This window comes from Chiroxiphia lanceolata, chromosome 6 (genome assembly GCF_009829145.1).
Source record: "Chiroxiphia lanceolata isolate bChiLan1 chromosome 6, bChiLan1.pri, whole genome shotgun sequence".
Classification (NCBI taxonomy): Eukaryota; Metazoa; Chordata; class Aves; order Passeriformes; family Pipridae; genus Chiroxiphia; species Chiroxiphia lanceolata.
The window spans coordinates 39,103,913-39,123,635 of NC_045642.1; the positions used below are offsets into that span (position 1 = coordinate 39,103,913).

General features: G+C 37.7%; 1 protein-coding gene across 4 annotated transcripts in view; it reads right to left on the reverse strand.

Annotated features, from left to right (window-relative positions):
* BAZ1A (bromodomain adjacent to zinc finger domain 1A) overlaps positions 1 to 19,723 on the reverse strand; it is a 74,312-nt gene that overhangs the window by 18,061 nt on the left and 36,528 nt on the right. For 2 of the 4 annotated variants that reach the window (XM_032690450.1, XM_032690451.1), the window contains 13 exons: positions 16,170 to 16,257; positions 14,335 to 14,469; positions 13,696 to 13,798; positions 12,497 to 12,663; positions 11,615 to 11,710; positions 10,138 to 10,276; positions 9,540 to 9,686; positions 7,059 to 7,154; positions 6,707 to 6,931; positions 5,900 to 6,065; positions 5,514 to 5,627; positions 4,306 to 4,430; positions 2,146 to 2,754 (listed from right to left, as the gene is read on the reverse strand). In XM_032690450.1, the coding sequence (XP_032546341.1) occupies positions 2,146 to 2,754; positions 4,306 to 4,430; positions 5,514 to 5,627; positions 5,900 to 6,065; positions 6,707 to 6,931; positions 7,059 to 7,154; positions 9,540 to 9,686; positions 10,138 to 10,276; positions 11,615 to 11,710; positions 12,497 to 12,663; positions 13,696 to 13,798; positions 14,335 to 14,469; positions 16,170 to 16,257 (2,210 nt within the window). The remainder of the gene's footprint in view (positions 1 to 2,145; positions 2,755 to 4,305; positions 4,431 to 5,513; positions 5,628 to 5,899; positions 6,066 to 6,706; positions 6,932 to 7,058; positions 7,155 to 9,539; positions 9,687 to 10,137; positions 10,277 to 11,614; positions 11,711 to 12,496; positions 12,664 to 13,695; positions 13,799 to 14,334; positions 14,470 to 16,169; positions 16,258 to 19,723) is intronic. The other 2 variants (XM_032690454.1, XM_032690453.1) reach the window with 1 other exon arrangement.

A 19,723-nucleotide genomic window follows, 5' to 3' on the forward strand; every position in this document is an offset into this window, starting at 1 on the left:
TGCTTTCTAAAGTAGTAGATAAGCAAACAACAACTCTGCTATAAGTGCAAGGAGAAAAAAGATAATAAAGTTACATTTCTAGTATTTGATGGCTCTTACTTTACAAGAGAACCCTTCAGTTTTCTTTCCTGCAAGGATCTTTATCACAGAAACACTTAAAACAAGCATGTGTTGAGAATCACAAAACCTATCAAAACAAATATAAGCCCTTTTAAAAACTTAACTTTTAAACAAAACAAACAGACCAGACTTATTGTGTCCTCTAATTAAAGGCAGGGAAAAAAAGAACAAGACAGCACGATAATTTATGAAAACTAGGAAAGAGCTGATGATGGGCTGTCAAGTAAAACCTCTTATAAGAGAACTCAAAAGTTCATGCAAAAGCTCTAAAGCCACAGGAAAGTTTGCCCAAATCCTAAAGTAGTGCTCCCAAATCTGCATAAGTGGCGAACACTTCTGTTCACAGGATTTACCTTAAAACCTTCGAGTGCAGTGATGAGAAGTTACATGCAAGAACTTTGAGGTATTTAATAAAAAAAAATACAATAAAGCTGTTGTTAAGAAAGCACAAGGTGAATTTCTAAAGTGCTCTCAACTGCTGAAACAATTCCCTGTAACTGAAAATATTCTGAAAATGCAGACTAGCAACTCTGATGCCTGGATGCGGGAAATGTCCTTTTTCATTTAAAAGCAAAGAAGAAATGAAATGAGCAGAACTGAAAAAGCAGCAACTGCTTTGCAAATAAGTGATGAGGAGAAGTTAATGGATACTGGAATTAAATCAAGTAATAGCACATATCAATTTTATTTCCATGCTCTGTTGAGTGGGAACTGGAAAAGGCAGAAGGGCAGTCTACAGTGCAAGAGAATTACGAAGTTGGTCTCACTTGTCTTGCAAGTCATTTGAGTGAAGGCAATAGGGCAGCAGCTGGAGTGCACAGCAGAAAAGCTCCCAACAAAGCTACACATGGCCACTTATCCCTGCCTATCACACAGTGGCAGCAGCATTGGCATTGGACCACTGCATTTGAATTTTCTTCATCTCTATTAAAGTGAAGTTCAAAGCTGCCTTGGCTGTGAAAATCAGGTTGCTTCAGGGCAGAAAGTAACACACAAAATACAGATAAAGGCGCAGCAATTAGGAAAATATGCATGAACTCAAACGTATCAGAAGACAATAGAGATTTTCTAGCCAAAAACCTACGAATATAGACATAAGCCCTCCAAATAAAGCTTAATTACTACACAGAAACTCTGTCCTGTGCTAGTTTCCACCAAAAGAAATGGTAGATCAGTTATAAATTCAGCAGTACCTGATGTGCTCACAGCACGTCCTAGCATACACACTCCAGGAAAACAGAATTTGTCTCTGCTGTGAATAATTCTCCCTTGTCCCAATATAGATAACTCAAAATCCTCACAGTGATTTTCATAATTGAAAACAAAATGCAATTTATTAAACATTACCCTTGGGAGTTTCATTTGGGAAACATCCTTTACCTGCCAACATGCCATAAGCAATCCAGCTGCAAGCTTTTATATAAAGAATTTTAGTGGTGTTTGGAGCTAGTAGAAAAGGGAAAAAACCCCTAAATACTAGGTCTAGGATGGTTTTTCAGTACACTCCTACATTTAGAAACCCATAAAAATATCTGCTATACTGTTGTTTCCTCCTCTATTGAGCGCCTGCCAAAGGAAGAAAAAAGGAAAAAAAAAAATAGAAGAGTAATATCACAGAATCCCAATGCACCGATGTTAATCCACATACCAACCAACATAGCTACACTATTTTTTAGTGCATATTAATCTTCACTCCTCAGTTAATCTTTTCCCAAAGGTCAAATTACTTCCTAAGGATGTTGGCTTAAAAGCCAATCCCAGTTTTCTAAGCAGTAAGATAACAGAAAAATTATTGCTTTTTTTTTTAGCATGAAACACCAGAAATACCACAAAGGTATATAAAAGGGGAAATAATAAAAAAGGAAGGAAAGAAAAAACCAGTGTGTTTTCCATCAAATGAAACAAAGCTTCAGAATAATTCTTATTTTTCAGAAATTACAATTAAATGAAAATTAGAGGTTTCTAGAATATTATATAGAAATTGTATCTGTGGAAGCAAATTAACACCAAAAATCTTTCATTTACCTGGAATATGGAATTTTTCCACAGGAAAACTGCTTAGTTGTTCATATATTCTAGTTTTCTCTTGTAAAAGAGTTTCTTTTAAGGCACTCTCCCTATGTCCTCGGGAATTGAGAGCCTCTAGGAGTTGGTCCAGTTGTTCCCGAGAACTGTAAAAGCACCAACGGTTTGGTTTATATACTGGCCTTGGCACCTCTACAACAACACTGGTGTGTGAATCTTGGTCATTATTGGAGGTAGATTCAGAGGATTTCAAAGACTCTCCAGTTTTACTGAATACCTGAGGTTCATTTGTGCAAGACTGTCCACTATTCTGAAAGGAAGAGGTTCGAGGCAACAACATGTCTTCTGTGAGACCAGAATAGTCCTCCTCTATAAACAATCCAGGAAGAGAAGGGAAAATCCAGTAGCGTCGGTACAGACGGTCACGACCTAACGGGGTGATATTTGTGCAGGCTGTTGCATTCTGAATCTTTTCTAACAGTTCCTTCTCTTTCTTTTGTTGCTCCTGTTTTAAAGCTTCTTCATCTTCAGCAGCAAGAGGTTCACTCTTTTCACAAGTGGTCTCTTCTCGTCTTGTAAATTCTTTATATCCATTTTGCCCTCTCCTTCCTAAAGTTAAAGGAAAAAGTTTGGTAGAAATTCACTTATAATTTTTTTTTTTTAACCAAAAGCTCTAGTAAAGAGTTTGGTTTAGTTCTATCACTTTCCAATTATCTAAACTTACACTGTCAAAGACCATCAAGCTCAGTCAAGAGACAATACCAGTTTTAGTAAAAAAAAACTCAAGTGATTAACTGTGCTTCCCTTGATGAAGGGGCAGCCATTTTGAATACACTTTCACTCCGCAGAAACTAGACCAAGTCTCACTTACTGACACTTATTTTTAATACCATAAAAAGGAACCAAAATTTTAAGACCTCAAAAGCATGTTACAGAAGAATCTTGTAATGTAAAATTCTAGCAATTTCATTACTGAATACAAACTATAATTTGGACTTAAATTATCATCCTCAAAATGATCAATTTAACTTCCCAAAGGTCTCAAGCAAGACTAGAATCCCTATACATGAGCTTCTTTGGTGAAGTCAGGTACCTTACTTTATAACTTTTCTTTTTAAATATATATATACTACTGTTTTCTCCCCGTCAACTTGTACCAGATGAAAATATTTCAGTTCAGGTCTTAGTTTACCGAAGTACATGGTTCTGGTAGTCATCTAGAAAAGTATGTCTCCTAACTGATGCATGCAACCTTAGAGATGCTGTCAACACTCAATTTCTACTGGTTTCCAGTTAGACCTTCAGTCCCCCAGTTGCAGGAATGAAATAATACTTGTTCATCATCCATTCACTATGTCTCAAACACGGGTATTTGAGAAACCTGAAATTCTGTTTAGGATCTCATTGTTTCGCCATCATAAAGCTGTAGTAAACATGCAAATTTGCATTACTGAATGACTCAATTTCCATCTCAGGTACTGTTAGGAACTGTACAAGTTTGCAATTTAAGTTCACAATGATCCAGGACTTTCACTGGCACAGACACTAGCACAAAGCCTTCCCAGCAGAAAGGCACAGATGAGCTAGATGGCCAAAGCCATCAACAATTCATCCCTCCTGTGGTGACACCTCTGTTTAGTTATGAATAGCAGGCTGCACCATTTACTGCACTGCAGCTCCTACTGGTACACTGCTGAGAAAATGAAATCTGGCAGTAAGACTGGTTGTATTCTCATACAGAAGGCATGCTGCTTCATTAACAAAGGCAAACTAAACCCAAATGCTCAATCTAACTTTTTAAAAAAAAATACTTGTTGTTTTTGTAGCTTACTAAAAAAACAATCAAAACCACACCATCCTCTATTAGATGGGACTCCTACAACTCTCTCTCTAAGAGCACTACTCACAACAGTATGGTTTGTTAGGCAACAGCCTGAGACTTTTCAGACAAAAGAGGAATCCAGACAGTTGACCACAAGAACTACATCAGGCTGGCTCAATGTACTTAGAAGCCCATTATCATCATGTTTGGGTGTGGGTTTTTAACTTTTCCTTTAAAATATTACATGAAAGACTGATACTTTTATATCAAACACAAGAACTTCCCAGGGGCATGCATGCATGTATACAAGTACACAAACAAATACATTATAGCACTACCTCTTCGTCGTTTTTTGTTTGGTCCCAGCTCTTCTTCATCCTCTGTCACTGTGTCCATGTCTTGCTCTTTACGTTCAATCTCTTTGCTCTCTGTACTAGTATCTAGGTCTTCTCGTTCCTCTTCCCTGACACAGTAAAAAAACCCAAAAGGTGACTAACCAACAAACCACACATAAGCTGAATGATAAAAAATATACAATAAAATATGCCATCTTTGACACAAAAAATATTTTTCTCTTGCAAGTACTTAAGCTAGTAAAATATCTATAATGCTTTTAAAAAATAAACTTAATATATTAAAACCTAGAAAAAAACCATTGAACTGTAAATGGAAGTTCCATATTAAAGACTAAAGTATGCTCTTTGGTATCCACACTTTCATTTGAAGAGTATTATTATAATCAGATCCTTTTTGGCGACATCCTAGCATAGTTCTATTGACATGGATTTTCTTCGTGTCTTAAAAATGTTTCCTCCTCAAAATATGCTTATTTCACATTTTTGCCTCATCTAACAATTATAATTAAAAACCTACAGAACCACATGCAATTATTACATTTATTTTATTATTTTCTCTCAATTATAATTTCCAAAACATAGCACAAATCTGTCTTTGGCCCATGCTCACCTTTTACAAGCCGATTTATTTAACTAACTACCTTCCTCAAGCAGGTAAAGACATAGTATTGTATGCACACTTTGGGGTTTTTTCCTCTAATCATATACAGCTGCATGTGCCTGAATCTTACCACCTGAAAACATGCAGTTTTATTAACAGAACAAAAAAATTTTGGTTTTATGGAAATCACCTGGCATAACACAGCATTTAAAAAAAAAATGCTATGAAATTTGATTAATGAATTGTTATGTGAGGTCAGTATTTTCTAGCTCAGATCAATTTCTCAAAAGATAATGAACTACAATGGTCTGTATGAAGATACTCATAGAGATTAAATCAGTGCAAGACAAAGCAATGCAAAAGACAAATTAGAATTTGCAAGTTTCTCTTGACAAGCTTTCAAAATAATTATGAGTATAGTAAAAATCACTTGCATAAACCAATTATAGAACCCTAGGAAGAAAATAAAATCATACTTAAAATATACTTTTGCATACGATCAAGTCAACAAAAACCATATAGGTTAGATCTGGCCATGTAATTGAGAAGTGCTATATCATATATACCACAGTAATACTATGTATCATACCCAACAGATATTTCTACAGCAGGAATTCTTTGCTCCTCCTCCTTCAGCTTTTCTTGTTTTTCTTTCATTTTTAACTCTTGTTCTTTCAACCTTTCTTCTCTTTTCTTACGTATCCTAGTAGTAGGAAGGATATAGAAAACCAGTTGCAATTAATCTACTATCTGATCTGTCCACATCTTTTTCCTTTTATACTAAAACACAATCCAAAAATAGCACTAGTGTGAGAAAGCACAACATTTAGCACAACAAAGTTTCATTCCTGTCTACGGTCTCAAGAAACCAGCATAAAACAGAAACATTACTATTGTTTCTCGTATGCCTTCTGCAACCAAGGAATTAATCTCATTTGTAGCAACAAAATTTAGTTTTCCATATCCTAGTTTTACCTTGCTGCTGCTGCCTCTCGTTCTTTGCGATGCTGTTCTGCCTTTAATTCTCGGAACTCCTGTTTCGCTTGTCGTAGCACATCAACAGAGTCCTCAATGAAATCTCGAGTGGAGACGAGAGTCAGAAGTTTCCCACAGAGGGCATGAAGGATCTTCATCTTTTCTCCTAACAAAATTCAGACCAATGTTTATATTTCATTATATAATTGATAATAAGCCTTACTCTTACACACTCCAGAGTGGATTTGTTCTCACTCAAGAACAAGTGAACAGTCAAACATTTGCAGTCTACCAGCTGTACTTGCAAAGAGACATTTCCTGAAATATCTGTCTTTATTTTTAATTTATTAACTTTTATCACCAAAAGAAGTAGTAAAATGCAATATTATCTTCAAAACAGAGATAAAGGAACAGTAGATGGTATTTGTTTTCTCCATTTCCAAATAATGAATGAAAGACCCAAACCAGAACAGTATAAAAAACAGGGGCTATATCAAACATTTTGATGCTTCTCCCAGAGAGATCCCCTCCTGCATGTAAAACTAACATTTTTAAAATGAGATTAAAAAAAGGCAACTCAGAAGTAATGAGACTGCCTAGCTCTGCAATCTCTGATGTGGTGGGACCTGTTTGTGGGGGCTGAAGCATAGGAGTGGGTTTTGGTCTAGGTGACCTCTACAGGTCCTTTCCAACCTAAATTATTCTATGATACAGTAAATTCTGACCATTACTGGTCTGAAGCCAGTTCTAAAACTGATCACTTAATAAGCAGTCTAATAATTTCTAACATGTATTGTCATTTATTACCTGGCAACAAATCATATACTGAGGTACTTGAAAGTTTCTTCAAGAGACCAGGATTACTTAATCTCAGCTCCATGCAAGCATCATCAGTAGCATCAAACCCTCCTCGTTTCTGGTAACGGTATTTTGCATTGGCTGATGTTACATCAGCACCTGATGCTAGAATGTGAAGTCTGAGAATCTCAGAAAGAGTGCAGCTATCAAGATCCAAGTTTTTCAAATTGCAGCCTACAGTTGAGAAGAATGTATAGTTATTTTGTATAGACATTTAAATGTATATAAATATAAAAAAGTTATTTAAAATACACAGCAAATTAAGAACAGTAACAAAACAAGAAGTGAAACCCACACATACCCTGATGTAACTGGGGCCATGCAGCTGCCAAAGTTGCAACTGCAGACAGTGCAGATTTTGTGGGGTCTGCATCTTCATCCAAAGCCTCTGTTAAATCTTTAAGGAAATAAACACTTTATTCTAGTGCAAATTAAAACTTGTACTGTGGAGGGGAGGAAAGGAAGCTGTGTTTTAAAAGTTGCAGACAAAGCAAAAAGAGGGCCGATATTTACAAAAGCATCAATGTATTCAAAACTCAATTCAACGTCCAAATGAAAATTTACATATCTTTAAATGCAACTAAAAAAATCCAGCTAAAAGCTAAAGACATGCACCACATGCTACATAAAGGGAGAACAGCATATAAGCTGTTAAAGCAACCACAACACAAAACATGCACAATGGCAACACAAAAGGCAGCAAAAACAAATCCATAAACACATTTGAAAGCACAAACAAGTAACAATGCAAGAAACACCTGTATTTCCTTTCCTCAAATGAACTATTATTTCCCATCATAAGTTTGTTTTTAGGAAACAACCCAAACCATTCACATATTTTGATACTGGCTATCACCATTCACCATATACTTTCTATCTAACTTAGATACAGCCTGTTCTGCACAAACACAATGACTAAGTCATTACTAATAAACCCTATTTCACCAAAACAAGTACCTGCACTTAATGAACATCACACATAAGCAAACTGACCAGGAAAGCAGGGAATTGAAAGGGAGAAACAGCAAATTCCTGTTTCTTAAACAGAAGTTTCCTCAGCACTTACAGGTATTTCTCCAGAGGGTTGGCAGAATTCTTTCAGCATTGTATGCTGTTTCAACAATTTCATGTCATTCAAATCCAAATCAATAAGCAGTTAAAGTCATCAAGTCAATATAGAGCCACAAATCCATACTAAGACTACATAAAATGCAAATCCACAACCGTATTGTATGATGACTGATGGTGTTTGAAAACTGTCACCCAGACATTGCAAAATTAACCTCTGCACCTCCTCTCTCACTGTATCTATGTAACACAGTTTGAGAAAGTACTCTACATCCCAAAACCCTACACCCATGGTGTTCTCTGTTGCAGAATCACTGCCTGTACAGAATTTAACTGAGAAAACATGCTGACTACTATGAGTTTGATTAACCAGATACAAAGCCAGGAACATGTAATTCTTTTACGCTAAAGATGTCTAAACAAGAGTGACAAGAAATGGAAGTTCCAAGGCATGTAAAACATAGTAGATGAAGTGCCTTACCCATAGCTCTGCTAAACTAGAAACAAAACAGCAGATTTTTGCAATTGCCAGCCCCATGAAGTCAAATTAAAATATGAAAGTTACATTACATTTTCTCTGATTTGTCCTATGAATAATAAAGAATCAAATCAACTATTCTATGATACCCGATAAAGGAATCTTTCCTTGTATTGCCAAAGCAATGCTCAGTAGTTAAAAAAATACAGGTTAATTGCTAAATTCAACAGTAATTAAAACGCAGTTTGAATTTTTTAACACCATATCAAATCTGTAACTTTATTCAATTACAAAGAGCAGCCTCTATTGCTGAAGATAGTGCTCATGCTTTATATAATTTATAGACTGGACATAAATCTTAAGCATGAAAATACAGAGTCTTCAAGGGAGGAATTAAAAGAACTTTCCTGTACCTCACACATCTGTCTTATGGAGGCACCACAAAATTCACTTGACCTCAAATGGAGAGTGCTCTTATGTTCCTACCTATCTCTAATGAAATAAAGACTAGCAGGAAGGGCCAAAGCTTCTCCTTTAAGCAGCCAGCAAATTTGGCAGTCCATAAACACCAGACCATGTAAATTTGTAACAAAGTCTGCACTTCTGATCAGGGGTTTAGTGATACTGAATACCTCTGAAAATGGGGGCAACTTCAGCCTTAGAGCAAAGACCAAAGGCAGAGTGACTGTGAGGCCCTTTACTGAAAGAGAGAGACATGGTAGTATCTAGGAGCTGTGGATGCATACTTCCCAGTCTTGAAGGACGATGAATATTGAATTCTCCATTATAGTTGTGCTGGGGAGTTTTAGATTTTCAATGTAGTTAGGTCCAGATTTTTTTTAATAGATACACATAAAGACCTTTGAGGAGACTTAGGAAAAGTACTTGTTTCCGGACCCTCAGGAGAAACATCTAACAGTGCTGGAGGAAGAGGAGGAAGGTGAAGACACTTCCTGCACCTCCAAAACATAAGCAGTGCTGTTAAAAGCTTATTATGCTTTGCTGGATACAATTGTAGTAACAGTGAGCTTCCTTTTTCTCTATTCCCCTCAGCCCTTGCACTCCATGCCCAGTTTAAAGCTTTAATTTCAGACAAAAGAGAAAAACCAAGCCCATTTACATACAATATCCATGCATAATAAGATAAGGTTAAACAAAGGAATGCCATAAATCATGCAGCTTGAAGTTAATTCCAGTACCATTTCAGCTTTTCAGCAGTAAAATTAAGGATCTGACCTTTGGTCTCAGCATCAGCTATTTGATCTTTGGCCACTTCCTCTTCCTCTTCGGCCATTGCCTGAAAGATGGCAGTCAGGAAGAAAAACAGCAATTCACATAGTGGGCCTTCAGTGTCATTTCCTACAAGAGCTTCCTCTAAAACCTCTGTGAATAAAGTTTAAGAAGCGTCACTTTTGCCACAAAGTTGGAAAACGATTATGTACTGAAGAATGAAAACATTATTTTTCCTTTAGGTATGATAATCAAGTTACTTTTCCATAATTTACTGTGTATATTCCTGAGGACATGGTGTCAGAAAGAGTGCTGACAAAATAGCATTATTTTAATATATAACTGTCAGAATAAAGTACAAATAGATATTTTAGTAAGTAGAATAACAACTTGTACATTGAAATTAACTTTGATTTTACAAACACTGCAGAGTTGACTGTGAAGAGAAAACTGGATTGATATGCAACTGTAAGCACTAATATATTAAAGCCACACAGAAAATTTTGTAGCAGTGGTACTTGGGTGCACTTAAGATGTTTGGTTGTTCGGTAGAAGATGAGACACCACAAAACTGGGGCTCCTTGCCACATAAACGACAACTTGCCTAAAGTTACTCCTTCGGGAAATTCATCTTGAAGATCAAAAAGTTCCCCAAAAGCATGTAAAAACTCCAAAACCATCAGAGCATCACCAAAGATCTCGGGAGGAAGTCTTGTCTTCACTGGCATTGGAATGGGAAGTTCCTGCAATCCAAATGGGAAAACTTAATATCCTACTTGATTTCTGCAGAGTACACAAGTGATTAAAACCAAACAGTTTATTATTCTAAAGGGTGTATCTGTAGGGTTTCTTTACATTTTACCAAAAAGGGTCCTGCAAGGCAAAGTAACATCTATGGCAGTACTAACTTTAGAAACTGAAAAAGTGTGCAACTCGAATGTAAAACTTTTGAGAAAAAAGTTTATTTGCATTCATGAAGTTTGTATCTTTAACAAAGGAAGTCAAACTCACTACAAGTTACAACCATTTGCTATTAAGATTTTTCCTGTAAACCTGCATTATTTCACAAGAGTTTTGAACTTCAGTATGCTGTCTAGACAAGCAAAAATAAACATACTCTTAAAAGTTACTCATGATTGCTTGTGAAGACAAGCAAACAAAAACCCAACACATTCACATAAAACACGCCCTTCTAATACTAGGATATGCAAGATCATGTCTGATGACTGCACGTTCTGGTATTGGGCTTTTTGCATTGGTAAGGCACTTACAGCAGTTGAAGACATTTTAAAGGGAGCTCATGTAACCATGTAACAAGACCACTTAACAGAGACACCACCTCCGCATCACAGATGACACTAACATTGTTTGACTTTCAAACTACTATCTTGATGTAACTCCTAAAGATTTGTCTTTTCAATGTTTCTTAGCAGACAGAGTTGTACAATTTCCAGAATGACAGCTCCTTTCCACAACTGTGGTAGTTCACAAACATTAACAAGAAGAATGCCAAATGCAATGCTTCATAGAAACATAGTAAGGTATTTCACCAGTTTCCATAGAAGAGAATTTTTTAAAAAGCAGTCTCCACCTAAACTCATCTTTATTTATATTCTTGTCCTGAAAAATGCTCATTAAACAAGTATATTGCTAGAGTTCAAATCAAAAGAATGCCACAGGAAGGAAGAAGCCAATGTCCTTTATACCTTTTGCAGCCAAAAATTTGGTTTCTTCATTACTTAAATCTTTTAAGTAACTCAGGTTTGTTCTAGGTGAGCTCATCTTGTATATTTAACAGAAAAATCAGGCATACTCAATACCCTCCACTCTAATGTCAGCACTTTAAACATACATTTGCTCCATGTGTAGACTGAGTACAGGCTGCAAAACTTTTCTGGAGGTTGAAAATGCAGACACAGACAATCCTATTAGCACTGCCACTGGGAAGGATTTACTACATGACTGCAGGTGATTCACAGCCCCTAGCATCCCAACCAGAACTAGATTTGCCTCTGCATTAGGAAATCTAGCCTGGGGTCCTTGCAAAGTATGAGCTTGAGTTATTCCAAATTCAATCATACCTTAAGATCATCACACTCCATATCTTCTCTAGGCTTACTCCACTGTTTCAGGTATTCCACATATTTTCTCTTTTCCTCACGCAGCTTCTCTCTTTCCTGAAAAAAACGCCACAACTGTGTATAAAATATTGTCAGATGGCCCTACTGCAGTTTCTAAAACTGCACCATTTACTATGCAATCACACTGAAAAGTAAAGCATCACATTTAATTAGAATGAAGTAATGTATTAATTTTTATTTTGTATAAAATTATACTTGCAAAAATGTTTAAATGTCATGATACTTTGTTGCATTAGTTGTTGCCTTTGTTTGGGGGTGTTTTGGTTTTTCTTTTGTTTTTAATAGAAGTGGCTGAAGAAAAAATCTAAAAATTAGAATATTTATGAAAGCTGCCTCAAAAAAGACCATCAAAATATAGTGGATGTGGCTGTGGTGAAATATTGTGGAATATATAATTTCTTCATATTCAAAGTGACAAAAAGTTATTTAGCAAGCAAAGAGAATCCACAAGGAAACCCACAACCATTTGATATGCTGTGAATCTGATGCAGTACAGCATCTTTAACACTCAAACAGAAGATAACCATCAAATCAAATAATTGTATGCATTACTAACGAGAAGAAAACCCAATCCACCACACAGAAATTGAACTTAGTTTTGACGTAAAGTGAACTTTGGTGAAGTAAAATTATAGTCAATGTTAACCAGAAATACAAACCCATAATCAAATCTTATGACTGTCTATTCTTCTGAAGTGCTTTACTAGGAACTGAAAACAGTTAATGGAAAATAACTTGAAACAGATAATGACTAAGAAACAAGAAAACTAGAAACCTGTTATACTGTTTCTATATGAAACACATATACTTCAAATGCATTACTTTTTCCTTTTCTATTTTGAGTCTCTCTTTCTCTTCTTTCTTTTTCATCCTTTCTTCTTCCACAATTTTCTTTAATTCTTCTCTCTTTTTTTCCTTATCTTCTTTCTCCTTTTTCCTAGCTTCTATAGCATTTGCCTTCTCTTGTTTTAATTTAGCTTTTTCAAAAGCTACAAAAGGAAAAAACCAAAGTTATTTTTTCTTTTGTAAAATGTTAGTTTTAACTGCTAAATAGGCTGAACTTTTTATAATTACCATATGAAAAAGATATTGTTATGAAGACTGAATTGTTTCTATGCCAACCACAAATTCAAACACTTGAAAGTTCTTCAGACAATCAGAGTTTTAAGCCTAAGTATTAGACATGTTCTACAGGTTCTCATCACTGTAATAAAGCTAAATTTATCTGGTTTTATGAGTATACAGAAGTTTATTGCTTGTTTATTGGTTTCCCTCAAGTGACATATAAAGATGAGAACTGATTCCAACCATGTATAATTACAGCAAGATATTTAGTAATGACTGATTAATAAAAGCATGTCACAACCACGTGTGGCATATAACCATGAAATATCTGGGACAGTAAAAACCTTGAAATAGGTGATTTTTAAGTATTTAGTTATTACTGAATTACTGAAAAGTCAATACACTTGAAACCTACATAGTATTTCAGTACATTTTGTTCAAGTTTTACTTCAGTTACACAGTCAGTCAATCCAAACTAAAAATCTCTTAAGTGATTTGTGATCTTTTAATCAGAAAAAATCAGAATGTATTGCAGTTCTTTTAAATTTTGAGATAGTTTTTCCATTTATGCATTTTCCTCATACAACATACTGATTGGTGTTACGTGTTCATGTTTTGATACACCTTCAGATGGTAAAATTTTGCATGATTTCATCACTCAGACTTCTGCAAAAATTTTTTAGCTCTTTATTTATCTGAGATAGAAATCAACACAAGTTGGACCACAAGCTTCCTACATTTCCCCAGTTCAGTAAACTAAAACGAAAAAAAGGAAAAAAGATGAGGAAACAACCCTTCTAACCACTGAAAGGAGCACTTTGCAATAGTGCTGTGGCAGTAGCGTCTTTTTAAGTTTTCCATTTGAAAGGTACAACCCCCAAAATACTGTAATTATAGCCTGCTCTCAAACTTGCAAAAACTGGTTCTACTGGTCACAGGACTAAACCTCAACTTACCCATGGCCGGCGTATCCTCTTTTTGCTTCTGGAACCTTGTCCTTTCCCTTGATACTTTACTTTTGCTTCCTGGGGTGTTTCGTTTAGCACTAATATTGTCCTCCTGGTTGAGAATTTGGAGGGGCAGAGGAAAAAAAGAAAATAATAATTACAGTGAAATGACCAGCAAAAGATATTCCCAATTTTTCAACTGTTCTCTAGAACAAGATAAAGTAGATTAGAGCACTAAGATTCTCCATATTTAAATACAGGCAAGTGATATATCTGTATCTGAGGGCAAGTGACATAATTGTATCTCAGAGTTCAAATTAAAGCTTTTTAACAAATTATTTATCAATTCCAGAAGGGACAAGTACTCTATGCATCTTCACAACACACTGAAAAGCTAGTTTCTTGATGAGATCACAGAAATAAAGATAAAAATAAGAAGATAACATAACAAATATTGTCCCTTTTACCAGTTTAACTATAAAGCAATTACTTTAATAGCAATTATGTAATATATCTCAATTCATCCTCAAAGTAAAGAAGCAAGATGTCAACCTTGCATTTCAACTGTTCTAAAAATTCAGGAAATGGAAGAACTTAGAAGACTATGTTGATGTGTCTTCATCTGGGATTAAAAATGTTATTACTTACAAGACTAGTAGATGCCCTCTTTGGAGGTCGCCCTCGCCGTCTGCTTGCAGGACTGAAGATAAATGTGGGTGGGTCATCAGGAAAGAAGTAGGAGAAATTTTGTTTTGCTAGGTTGTATTTTTCAATTGATGTTGCCTTAGTAAGAAAGATGAAAACAGATATTCATTGTGAAATTCCTACCTTTTCATAAATATAAGCTAATTATTGAATCATGAATTAACAGAAAACAGTAAAAGTAACCAGACTGACAACTGGTTAACTTTGGATAAGAAATAAAGTTCTGAAATAGTCTAAGTGTAAAGTTAATCTACAAAGTGGATAATAATATATACAGCACACATCTGAAAACAGAATTTTGCTTCACTTGGTAGGATGCTATTTCTTTAGATGCCTTTTAGCAAATACAGCTGGGCACAGTCATCCTAGCAAGTTATTGAAAAGTGTCAAGAATGCCTTTTGACTGATAAAGTCAGAAAATTAACTTATCGAATAATTCCATAATTCTCTATGATACTCATTTCAGGAGGAGGATCATTCCAAATTGTCAAAGTTTCTTTTCAAGTCTACTTTCTCAACCTGATGCCTTCAGGAAGTCTGCCCTTGTCATGCAATACAAGAGGAGACATTCCAAATACGACATGTTCACATAACTGAAATGCAAGGCAATCAGCAAGGGGCCAAGACACTCCACAGACAGCCCAAACAAAGACAAGATGACAAATGCACACATATACAGAATATAACAAGTTTCCTGAGGCTCCAGAAAGCATCACTAATAGATCACCAGTCCTTAATGCCTTACAGTGAGCTAGGTCAACATGATCATTAAGAAGCCCAAGGAAGGGAGTGGTTTATCTCTTTCAGCTCTATTTTCTCTTATTTCCATTTCTTTAAAAGAGATAGACTCTAAAGTTACAAATTTATTCAGAAATTGATTGCCATTGTTATTTTCTACAACTTTTAGAGGCAAGACTCTCACTGATGCTCTCATCTCTTCAACCCTTCCTGTCCAGAATGAGCAGTTACATGGCTGTACGACAAAGTACCAGACAAATAAAAAAACATGTTACTTTCTAAAAACAAAAAGATAACGTGGATTTCAGGGTCAAGTCTGTAATATATAGTGAAAGAGTCCAGGATCTCCTGTGGCACAACAGGCAAGGCAAGGGGAATTGCTGCCTACTTGGTAAGTGTGGGAAAAGCTGCTCAATTCCTTGAGCACAAGGAAATAAATTCTCAGTCATGCTGCACTAAGATGTGAACTTAAGTCCGAACTTGTACTGAATATCATATCTCATCTCATAAGATGTCTCACTGAAGACTGAATTCAACCTACCATAAAACATTTTCCAGTCAAAAGCATTACAACAGAATAGTATTGGCATACTGTACCAAAACAAAACCAGTTTGTTTTTATTTGCCTTAGAAATATCAGGCATATCTTGAAGAATGAAAACAACTCATGTATTAGACTAAGCAAAAGTATATTATGCTTTAATAAATAAAATTTTTCTAGGTAAATGTTCCCTTTTTTATTTTGGGGACTTTTCTAAACTGGTATCTAAAAAAGAAATTAGAGAATTCTACTTCATGCACAGAAAAATTACCATCTTATTTACAAACAGAAGTTAACAAAAACCTGTTTTTACGCAGAATGTTCAAGTACCATCATCTTTTATTCTGGAAAAGTCAAATACTAACTTGGTATATTATAATTACAAAAAGCTAAATTTGAGGTAGTTTAAAAAAGAAGCTTGAGCAGCTTGTAGAGAAGAGCAAAAAAAATACTAAATAAGGTCAATATTCTATCCCATAAATTATTCCTTCTTACTTACCTTAGTTTTAATTACTCCATCATGTGGTTCACAGTGTTGTTTCAGAAAAAGTTTAAGTCTATCTCGAGAAAAGAGATGTTTCCTCCGGCTGTAGTAGGAAAGAAAGGTAGTATTATCAACTAACATCTTTAATTATTGTTTAAGTACAGCTGAAAATATGTGCAAGATTCATGTAACAGACCATACCATTTACCTTTTTCTTATTTTCTTCATTATAAATAACATCCTTAATATTGTAACTAACAGCCATTCTTTGCAACCCCAGTTGAATTAAAAAGTTCCTTATGAATAAAATAAAACCCAAGTAATACTTAAACAGTTGGTTTATGCATCTGCAATTTTTATTTTGAAGATCCTGACATGTCCTCTTTTATAAACATATACAAACTCCACAGCCTATTCATTCATGGTAGATCCTCCAAATATTTCTTAAAATTCCCAAATAAAACTGAAGTCTGATTCATAGAATCACGGAATTAACTGGGTTGGAAAGGACCTCCAAGATCATTAAGTCCAACCCCTGATCCACTACCACTGCGGTTACTAGACCATGGCACTAAGTGCCACATCCAGTCTCATCTTAAAAACCTCCAGGGACGGTGAATCCACTACATCTCTGGGCAGCCCATTCCAATGTCTGATTACTCTCTCTGTAAAAAAATTTCTTCCTAATATCCAACCTAAACCTCCCCTGGCACACCTTAAGACCGTGCCCTCTTGTCCTACTGCTGGTTGCCTGGGAGAAGAGACCAACCCCCACCTGGCTACAACCTCCTTTCAGGGAGTTGTAGAGAGTGACGAGGTCTCTCCTGAGCCTCCTCCAGGCTAAACAACCCCAGCTCCCTCAGCCTCTCCTCAAAGGGCCTGTGCTTGAGTTCCTTCACCAGCCTTGTTGCTCTTCCCTGGACCTGCTCCAGCATCTCAATATCCTTCCTGAACCGATGGGCCCAGAACTGGACACAGTACTCCAGGTGTGGCCTCACCAGTGCTGAGTACAGGGGAAGAATCACTTCCCTGGTCCTGCTGGCCACACTGTTCCTGATCCAGGCCAGGATGCCATTGGCCTTCTTGGACACCTGGGCACACTGCTGGCTTGTGTTCAGCTTCCTGTCAATCCAAACTCCCAGGTCCCTCTCTGCCTGGCTGCTCTCCAGCCACTCTGTCCCCAGCCTGTAGTGCTGCAGAGGGTTGTTGTGGTCAAAGTGGCACTTGGCCTGGCACTTGGCCTTGTTGAACCTCATCTCATTGGAATCAGACCATCTCTCCAGCCTGTCCAGGTCCCTCTGAAGAGCCCTCCTGCCTTCCAGCAGATCAACATGCCCCCCCCCCCAGCTTGGTGTCATCTGCAGATTTGCTAATGGTACACTCAATCCCCTCATCTAAATCATCCATAAAGATATTAAACAGGACTGGGCCCAACACTGATCCCTGGGGGACACCACTAGTGACCAGCCACCAACTGGATGCAGCACCTTTCACCATCACTCTCTGGGCCCAGCCCTCCAGCCAGTTCCTAACCCAGCACAGAGTGCCCCTGTCCAAGCCGTGGCCTGCCAGCTTTTTCAGGAGTATGCTGTGGGAGATGGTGTCAAAGGCTTTGCTGAAGTCCAGGTAGACCACATCCACAGCCTTCCTCTCATCCACCAGGCGGGTCACCTGATCATAAAAGGAGATCAGGTTGGTCAGACAGGACCTGCCCTTCCTAAACCCGTGCTGGCTGGGTTTGATCCCTTGTCCATCCTATAGCTGTTGTGTGATTGCACTTAGGATGATCTGCTCCATAACCTTGCCAGGCACTGAGGTCAGGCTGATGGGCCTGTAGTTTCCCGGTTCCTCCTTGCAGCCCTTGTTGTGGATGGGCGTGACATTCGCCAACTTCCAATCATCTGGGTCCTCCCCAGTGAGCCAGGACTGTTGGTAAATGATGGACAGTGGCTTGGCGAGCTCTTCTACCAGTTCCCTCATCACCCTAGGATGCATCCCATCTGGTCCCATAGACTTTTGAGTATCCAAGTGGCTCAGCAGGTCGCTAACTGTTCCCTCCTGGGTTACAGGGGGGCTATTCGGCTTCCTCTCTCTACCTACCAATTACGGAAGCCAGTTGTCCTGAGGACAACCTGTCTTACTGTTGAAAACCAAGGCAAAGAAGGTGTTAAGTACCTCAGCCTTTTCCTCATCTTTGGTGACTATGTTTCCCCCCATCTCCAACAAAGAATGGAGGTTTTCCTTGCCCCTCCTTTGCTATTGATGTATTTGCAGAAGCACTTGCTGTTATCCCTAACAGAAGTGGTTAAACTGAGTTCAAATTGCGCCTTTGTCTCTCTAATTTTCTTTCCACATGACCTAACTATATTCCTAAAGTCTTCATGAGTTGCCAGCCCTTTTTTCCATAGCTGGTAAGATCTCTTTTCCCCCTGATTTCCTTCAAAATCTCCCTGTTCAGCCAGGTTGGCCATCTTCCTCGCTGGCTCGCCTTTTGGCACACTGGGACAGCCTGCTCCTGTGCGTTCAAGATTTGCTCCTTGAAGCATGTCCATCCCTCCTGGACCCCTTTGTTTTCAAGGGCTGTTTTCCAAGATACCCTCTGAACCAGTCTTCTGAGTAGGCCAAAATCTACTCTGAAGAAGTCCAGCGTAGAGGTTTTATTGAGGGCCCTCTTTGAGTCCATGAGTGTTGAAAACTCTATTATTTCATGGCCACCAACCACCACATCTCCCACCAGCTCCTCTCTGTTTGAGAACAGGAGGTCTAATGGGGCCCCACCCCTGGTAGGCTCATTCACCAGCTGGAGCAGGAAATTATCCTCCATACTCTCTAGGAATCTCCTAGACTGCCTCTCCTCTGCTGTGTTGAGTTTCCAGCAGACATCCGGCAGGTTAAAGTCATCCACAAGAACAAGGGCTGGTGATTTTGAGACATCTGCCAGCTGCTTGTAGAATAATTCATCACCCTCATCATCCTGATTGGGTGGTCCATAACAGACTTCCACCAGGATGTCAGCCTTGTTGGCCTTCCCTTGATTCTAATCCACAGGCACTCAACCTTATTGCCACTGACCTCAAGTTCTACAGTGTCAAGAGACTCTCTAACATACAGAGCCACTCCTCCACCTCTCCTACCTTGCCCAACCCTTCTGAAGAGCTTGTAGCCATCCATGGCAGCACTCCAGCCATGTGAGTCATCTCACCACATTTCTGTGATGGAGACTACATCACAGCTTTCCTGCTGCATGATGGCTTCCAGCTCCTCTTGTTTGTTACCCATGCTGCATACATTGGTGTATGTGCACTTCAGCTGGGCTGCTGATTTCACTTCTAACTCAGGCTTTCCACCCTTAGGCTCATCTCTGGAGAGCCTGGTTTTAACCCCTTCCCCCTTCAAACCTAGTTTAAAGCCCTCTTGATCAGCCCCAACAACTAATAGGCTAGAGATCTTTTGCCCTTGCTAGATAAATGAAGCCCATCTGACTCTAGCAGGCTAGGTACCATAGAATTTGCCCCATGGTTGAAAAAACCAAAATTCTGCTGGCAGCACCAATGCTTTAGCCACCTATT